Source organism: Otolemur garnettii, unplaced genomic scaffold, assembly GCF_000181295.1.
Source record: "Otolemur garnettii isolate 467f Iridium unplaced genomic scaffold, OtoGar3 scaffold00141, whole genome shotgun sequence".
NCBI classification, from domain to species: domain Eukaryota; kingdom Metazoa; phylum Chordata; class Mammalia; order Primates; family Galagidae; genus Otolemur; species Otolemur garnettii.
This window is the reverse complement of record NW_003852536.1, coordinates 1,503,752-1,512,461: the sequence shown is the minus strand read 5'-3', so window position 1 is coordinate 1,512,461 and position 8,710 is coordinate 1,503,752. Positions and strand designations below refer to the sequence as shown.

The following is an 8,710-nucleotide window of genomic DNA, read 5'->3' as shown; positions in this document are numbered from 1 at the left end:
TTTTTTTTTTTCTTGAGAACCACTGCTTAGTGGACAACCTTTTCTGAAACCTACAGTGAGGTTAAGGAGACTCACTTAAGTAAACCTATCAGTGCTTAAGGTCAACCTGTGAGATTTCTTGGGAAGTAGTAACTTTCCTTGAATAGTTACTGTGAGCTGAGCTCCCCACTAAGGGCTTTACATGCAGTGTTGGGTAAGCTTCAAAAATGATTCTTTGAGGAAGATGTTACAATTCTTCAGTTTCACAAATGAGGCAGCCGAGGCTTGTAGATGCTAAGTAACTTGTCTGAAGGTGCACACGCAACTTATAAAGTGGCAGAGTCAGAATTTGAACTCAGGTCTGCCTGCGTTCTCAGCCTTTATGCTGGACTACGTCAGATCCCAAATCAGTATAAGTTACTTTGCCTTTTTCAGCTTCAGATTTTTCTTCTTCAACGCAGTGTGACTACAGAGCGAGACCCTCTCTTGTAAAAATAGAAATAATGATGATAGTGTAAATGCGTGCTACCTCGATTTCCTCCTACATGCCTTTTCAGTTTATTTATTAATAATTTTTCATTTCTAAATATTGCTGCTACTTAGCCAGGGATGAACTTTCACTTGTCTAGTGAGTGTCCAGAGATAACCTTTTGCACTAAGTGATTGATTTTAAGAAAAAACCTTTTAACCAGTTATTTTATTATGGCAGTTGTCCCAACCTGATGCACATTAGAATAATCACACAGAAAACTTAAATCTGTATGTATATGGACAGTCACACATGTACACACAAATAAATATAAATAAATAGATATTAATATTAGTGCTCAGCCTCCATCCTGAGAGGTAGGTTTTAGTGGATCTAAAATAGAATTTGAGCAGCGTCCCTAGGTAATTCTAACTAGTAGCAGCCAGATTTGAATACTATTGTATTAAAGTGAGAACTAGCAGAGTTTGGGATTGAGTTTCAAGTGGCAAAAGGGAAGTAGGAATGAACTTCAGTCATTTTCTTGTGTTCCTCAGCTACAGGGAAACAACCCAAAATAAGAGAAAAATCCAAGGTCACTGAGAATCCACAGGGGTTAGGAAATGAAGTAGCTTTTTCCTTTTTTGTCGTTGTAGACATGGAAGGACTTTAATGAAACTTTCAACGGTTTGACAAAGGATGCTCTAATGGATGACAGCGGTACTCCTGCACAGAATCTGCTCATTGAACCGCAAGGTGGGTGTCATCCTGGTGACAATGTGGAAAGGAGTGTCACACGCCTGCCTTCTGCATCAGATGAAAATGAAAATCAGCTCGATGGGGAGGGAAATGAACGTCTGACCAGCAGTGACAACGCGATGGGAAAACCCGGAGTGTTTGAGCAGGACAGTCTGAACAATAACGAAAGCTGCATGCTGAGCTGTGAGGCAGCAGCAGGGGAGACCCTGGAAAACCCTGCTTGTGAAGAGCCCAACAATGGACAGGCTTTCTTGGGGACGGACAAAAAAATACCTGGAAAAAGAAGTGCAAGGAGCCAAAAAGGCACTGCTAAGAAGATACCACCAGGTATTTAAAAAAATTACTTACCCTGTTCTTTATTTAAAAATGAACCTCCTTCCCATCGCATACCGTGTGTCGTCCTGCCCGTTGCTTTTCTAACTTAGAGAAGCGGTTCTCAACCTTCCTGATGCTGCGGCCCTTTAATACAGTTCCTGTGGGTCGCGACTGCTGTCTTAGAGCATTCTGGAGCTGGTTCCACAGTAGAACACGTACATCCAGCTGGGTGGTATTCTAGGCCTGTGGGATGTCTCCACAGCATTCCACCGTATGGGTGTGAACATAATTCATTTAATGACTTCCTTATGGCTGTTCCCAGTCTTATATATAATAAATGGTGTTGACATTGACATTTGTTGTACATATTTTCACACTAGGTACTTTAAATATATACAGTCGCCTTCCTTTATAAATTAGATCCCTTTCTACCAATATCAGCCTTTAAAATGTCCTTCTGTGACTTTGATCTCTAACCTATGAGTGTATATGCTAATCTGACCTCTTTTTAAGATCATTCCATCTCCTTCAGTGGGTGAATAATATACCAAGATACATATATATCTTATGTCAGCATTGAATAAGACATCTGGTTTTAATTATCTATATCACTTTGGTTACAAAGTAATTCAGAGTGTTTCTTATTTGGTATATAGTTTGGCAGTTAAAGTTTCGGACTGTTGACTTATTTGTCTGAATCATAGGGTACCCTTGGGAAAATGCAGCCTCTGATTATTTTTGATCAGAAACATGTGGGACTGGAGTTCTGGTAGGTCCTACCCTGGATTCCTCAGTGTAGCACAGCTTTACACAAGCCAACAGCTTTGGCGTAAGCTGTAGTGAACAGAGTGGACCGTCTCCTCTCATCTTCTCTTTTCTACTTCTACTTCTCTGGCTAATTAGAAATATAGTCACTATCTATATCTTTTTTTTTATTTGGAATAAAATACAAAATTTCCAGCTTCTATAAATTAGTCCATGTTTATTCAGTAAGATAATTTGATAACTTTGAAAGGTAATTCATTATTTAGCTTCCTGGTTAATGTCATTCATAATTTGACCTGTCATTTTCCCTTTGTCTTTTGCTTAGTAAACTTAAATACAAATAATTTTTGATGAGGGATGTGAAAAAGCATTTTCTTAAAAGCTCTAAGGTTAAATAGATGATATATATGCATTATTTGCTTATAAATTGATTTACATACAAGTAAATTGATGTCTATGTGTATTATAGCTATTATTCAAGGGCAAATTGACCATGCCTTTCTGATCTGATTTTTTCATGTTTTAAAGAAGGGATACCTAGTTGCATATCTGTAAGTATCCATCATAGGTTCTTTTTCTTCTCCCTTCCATGGCTTTATTATTCCTGTTTCTGTAGGTGTGATTATGTAACTTGAACTTCCTTGGTATTTATTATCTGATATGTTAGATTAACTATACCCAAATGCATTTGAAATACATGGTTTCTAAAACTTAAGGATAGTCTCTATACAGCTTATTTTAAACATTTTTTTTTATCTTTTTTGGGGTTTTTTTTTGAGACAAAGTCTCACTTTGACACCCTTGATAGAGTGCTATGGCATCATAGCTCACAGCACCTCAAAATCTTGAATTCAAGCTGTCTTCTTCCTTCGGCCTCCCGAATAGCTGGGACTACAGGTGCCTGACACAGTGCCCAGCTATTTTTAGAGACGGGGTCTTACTACTCTCTTACTCAGGCCGGTCTCAAATTCCTGAGCTCAAGCATTCCATGCACCTCAGCCTACCAGAGTGTTAGGATTACAGGCACGGGCCGGGTGTGGTAGCTCATGCCTATAATTCTAGCACTGTGGGAGGCAGAGGTGGGTGGATTGCTTGAGTTTGCGAGTTCGAGACCAGCCTGAGCAAAAAGTGAGACCTCTTCTCTACTAAAAATAGAAAAAACTGAGGCAAGAAGATCACTTGAACCCAAAAGTTGGAGGTTGCTGTGAGCTATAATGATGCCCCAGCACTCTACCCAGGGTGACAGCTTGAGACTGTCTCAAAAGAAAAAAATAAGGATTCAGGTGTGAGCCACTGCACCCGGCCCTGCCCCTGTTTTATGTATCTTATATAAAGTGAGTTTAAAGAGAGTAAGAAAACAGAATCAGGGGTGGTAAAACCTTCGTGTAAATCTCACATAGTAAAACTGAACCCGTCTTTTACTTCAGTGTCTTCATCTGCATGGTGATGACCTTCATCTACATAAATCTATACAATGCCTTTTTAAATTTCTAAATTGCGTAGGTTTCTGAATGGAGATGGTATAGTCCATATTCCCTTAAAATTTGGTGATTTGCAGCTACACAAGAGAACAACGCAAATTCAAGGAGAGGGGTTTGGTAAGCCCTCGCCTGAGGGGCCCAAGGTAAGGGGTATATGACACACCTCCTGAGTGAAGAGCTGAACTACAACTTGGACTTCACCTAACCAATGCAAACATTTAATCAGAAAAATAACAACTTTGACAATTCACCTCTAGTGCGTCTACAGAGGTTTTGTATCCAAGGAGTACATTTTTGTCTTTTAAATTTTGTTGTTAAATTAAAAGAAAGGACAAGTTTGAGTAGGCTAAAAAATTTTAAATCGAATGGAAGGATTCTTTTTGGGGGTGGAATCATTCCTTTCTACATGAGGAATGGACATACAACTGGAAGGAGTTTTAGGATTGCCTAAGGAGCTTTCCACAGAGTTTTCTTGCTAGGGCCCCACCCCTGGGAATTTGCTTTAGCTTATCCGGTCTCAGTGCGGATCCAGTCACCACCTGATTTCTCTAGTTGGTCTGTTTCCCTCCATCTCCACTGCCATCCTTCAGCAGCATCTGTAACTGGAATACTGCAAAATGCCCCTAAATATGTTTCCCATCTTGATTCCATTCTCCCTACCAGAATTAACAACGCAAGAAAATTAAAACATATTCGCTCTCCTTTTGTCTGTTAAATTCTCAGGTCCTAAGTAAATGAAGTTTCAAAATTTTGCAGATGAGTAGTTAAACAAACTTACTCTTATGTTCCCTTCCCTAATTCATAGACAGCTAAAACTTTAAAATTAGCCCTAGGGAAGTCCAGTTATCATTATGTTTTGAGCTTTTATTTTCCTTAAGACAGTGGTCCCTAACCTAGTGGAACCAGGGACTGATTTCATGGAAGACACGGGGGCAGGGGTGGGCAGGGCAGATATTTAATCCTGGGAGCAAGTAGCCACCTAGATCCCTCAAATGCACAATTTATAGTAGTGTTCGTGCTCCTTTGAGAATCTAATGTCACCCCGATCTGACAGGAAGCAGAGCTCAGGCAGGATGTGAGCAATGGGGAGCTGTTGTAAATACAGGTGAAACTTCATTGCTTACCTGCCACTCGCGCCCTGCCTTGAGGTTGGGTTCCTAACAGGCCACAGACTGGTCAGGGCCCAGGTCTGGAAACTGCAGCCTTAATAGAGTTGAATCCTCTTGATACAGTTAATTAAGCAGGGATTCATGCTGTACTCAACAGGTTTTCACTGTAGTTAAAACTGGCATAACTTTAGGCTAAACTGTTATTCTAAAAAGTAGTGGAAAATATCTTACGAATATCTTAACAGATTTATTACAATATGATTGACATACATACAACTCACTCATTTAAATATAAAATTCATTGATTTTAGTATATTCCCAAAATAATGCAATTGTCACATTTAATTTTCATACATATCTATCACTACACAAAGAAACTCCATAGCCATTAGTACTCCGCATTTCCACTGAGTCATCACAGCCCTAGGCAACCATTAATCTATTTTATTTTTCTATAGATTTGCCTACTCAGAACATTTCTCTTTTTTTAATTATTTATTTTTGTTTATTTTTTATTGAGGTAAAATACAGATATATAATATTTCATCTTTACCATTTTTAAGGATTTAGGTCAGTATAATACGATTTGATATATATATATATATATTTTTTTTTTTTTTTGAGACAGAGCCTCAGGCTGTCCCCCTGGGTAGAGTGCTGTGATATCACAGCTCACAGCAACCACCAACTCCTGGGCTCAAGCGAGTTCTCCTGCCTCAGCCTCCCAAGTAGCTGGGACCACAGGCGCTCGCCACAACGCCCGGCTATTTTTTTTGGTTGCAGCCATCATTGTTGTTTGGCAGGCCCAGGCTGGATTCGAACCCGCCACCTCAGGTGTATGTGGCTGGCGCCTTAGCCACTTGAGCCACAGGCACCGAGCCATATTTTTTTCTTTATCCCCCTCCCTCCTCTGGACATTTCATATCAGTGGAATCATAGAATGGCTGGACTTTAATGAGCGGCTTTTTTCATTTTACAAGTTTTCATGGTTCATGTTCTGTACTTTGCTCCTTTTTATGGCCAAAAATTATAATATTCCCTTGCCTGGATATACCACAGTCCATTTATACAGTCATCAAGCTGATGAATGTTTGGCTCCTTTCTACTTTTTGGCTATTATGAATAATGCTCCTGTGGACATCCATGTATACATTTTTGTGTGAAAATATGTTTTCTTTCTCATGGCCATATTAGTATATTGCTAGGAGGAGAATTGCTGGATCATATGGTAACTTTATGCTTATTCTTTTTTTCTTATTGTTGGGGATTAATTGAGGGTACCAAGAACCAGGTTATATTGATTGCATTTGTTAGGTAAAGTCGCTATCGTAATTGTGTCCTGCCCCCAAGAGGTGTGTCACACCCTATGACCCCCCACCCCTCTCTATTCTTACATTTTGAGCACCTACCAAACTGTCTTCCAAAGCTGATGTACCATTTTGCAATCCTACCAGCAGAATGTGAGGGTTACAGTGAGATGTAATTTGCATATCATAAAGTTCGCCTTTTTAAAAGTATACAATTTTGTGACTTCAGTGTGTTCACACAGTTGTATAGCTCTCACCAGTATCTAATTCCAGAACGTTTCTTCTCCTTGAAACCATCAGCAGTCACTCATTCTTTCCTCCACCAACCCCTGACAACCACTAGGCCATAAATTTTGTATGTTTGTGAGAGACAAGTTCAGAAAAGTGTTTTATGGTTTCCATAGCAACATCACTTATTTACTGTGCACCGGTCACCATGGTATCTAAGCATTTGACAAAACAGTTCAGCAAATGGCATGAAGCCAGAAATAGGCAGCGCATGGAAAATGAGAAAGGAAGAACTTTCTAAATTGACCTGCCACTAGTCAGTGCCCTGACTTGTTTCACCGGAGGCCTTCATAATGTGGCTAGCTGAAGGATGACAGAAAGGGCTATAGCTAAAGGAAAATAAACCTTAGAAATGGATCTGTGGTCTGGCATCAGGCTTGTGTAGTGAAAAGAACAAAGATAGCCGGACACGATGGCTCACACCTGTAATCTTAGCTCTCTGGGAGGCTAAGGTGGCTGGATTTCTGCTGTATAATGTCTGGATTAGGCCCACCTCGTAGTTCAGAGATCACCTTGGAACCAGAGTCCTACCGTGCATGCAGACCTTCTGTGAACTTCTTTGAAAGCCCATTGGGGAGTGTGGACTGCAGTGTAGATAGAAGCTAACGGCATGATTATTAGCTTTAAGGCTATTCTAGGCCACCTTCCAGACTTTCCTGTACCTATGTGGCTTGGGCCATGGACTAGCAAGGACTCTACATCTTTTTGCAATGGGCATGTTAAATTCTGATTAGTAGATTGGTAGGGCAGTCCCTCCTGCCTACTTGTGGGCAGCCCCTGGGATAGGATCAAGGTGGGTGGCGGGGAGGCTGCCCGAGTCTTTTTTCCCTAGAAGAGCCAGAGTCCTACCTAAGAGTTTGAACAAAAGAGTGATGTGATATGAGTTACATTTTTTAGGAGATTGCTCAGTCTGCAGTTTGGAACAGTGCAAGATTAGAGGCATTGCTATCAGTTAAGGGGCTTTTGGAATAATCTACACAAGGGATGCTGGTGATCTGTAATGAATGAGGGAAGGGCTGTGGAGCTGGACAAAAGTAAGTGGATTCAAAGTTACTAAGGAGGTCAAATTTGTAAGGCTGGATCATTGAAAATGATACTAAAAGGAGTCCAGGATAACCCTCAGTTACCTGATTTAGGAACCAGGATGCCTGATAATGCCATTTACTGAGTGTAGGAATGTAGGGAGAAAAAGAGGTCTGAGGAGAAGAGGGCAAAACACAGTGTTGTGGTTTGGGGTCCGTTAGACAGTTAACCTGGTATTTATGTTAAGTAGGTACTTAACGTGTAAGCAGGTCGAGAGCTCAGGACTGTGATCTTGGTTACAGATAGCAGATTTGGGAGATCTGGAAAGAGCCTTTAAATTGGCATACGCTGGGCTGGGCATGGTGACTCACACTTGTAATCCCTTCGCTTTGGGAGGCCAAGACAGGAGGATCACTTGAGACCACGAGTTTGAGACCAGCCAAGACAATTTAGCAAGGCCCTAACTCGACAAAAATTTTAAAAATTGACTGGGCATGGTGTTGCACACCTGTGGTCCCAGCTACTCAGGAGACTGAGGCAGGAAGATTACTTGAGCCCAGGAATTTGAGGCTACAGTGTGCTCCAGCCTGGGTGACAGACCCTTGTCTCTTAAAAGAAAAACGTACAACTCTAGCCTAACCTCTAAGTTTTTGCATAGAGGAAGTTAAAGTTTAATTGAGAGAATACATTATCCATCTTTGTAGGAAAGAGGATAAGAATTAAGATGTGAATCCCGGGTTCATAATGAACTAAAATGTGTTTTCTGAGCATCAGAGTTTCACTTCTTCTACTAAACAAGCAAAGAGGTTCTTTTCATAGGGTTAAAAATGATAGTAATGATCCACAAATGTCTGTTGATTTAGTATTGTGAAAATACTTGCCCAGCATTAGGAATACAGTAGTGACAAAACAGGCCTCACCTTTAACCTCCTGGATCCATTGTGGAGTCTAGGGGGAAGGCAGGTATTAAATAATAGAGTTAGTACAAGTGCATGTGCTTAAAGGCAGTTCTAGGAGCTGTGCCTGGGGACAGGAGGATGCCGCTGCATGCTTGTTAAACTGACCAAGTTCAGCGTGTGTGGCATGGAGAAAGAAACTTAGAGGATGGCGGGAGATAAGTTTTGAAGTATTGTTTCCTGGGTTTCTGAATGCCAAGAAAAGGAAAGCTCAGTTAAGGTTGATAGCTAGAGGTGACATATCACCTACTTCTGAGAACGA

The 8,710-nt window shown here is 40.6% G+C and overlaps 1 protein-coding gene across 2 annotated transcripts in view; it reads left to right on the top strand.

The window, feature by feature from the left end:
* Positions 1-8,710, top strand: part of CNST (consortin, connexin sorting protein) — a 79,966-nt gene that overhangs the window by 16,278 nt on the left and 54,978 nt on the right. For both annotated transcript variants that reach the window (XM_012810746.2, XM_023518569.1), the window contains exon 2: positions 1,102-1,531. In XM_012810746.2, coding sequence (XP_012666200.1) covers positions 1,153-1,531 — 379 coding nt within the window. In that variant the 5' untranslated portion in view covers positions 1,102-1,152. The remainder of the gene's footprint in view (positions 1-1,101; positions 1,532-8,710) is intronic.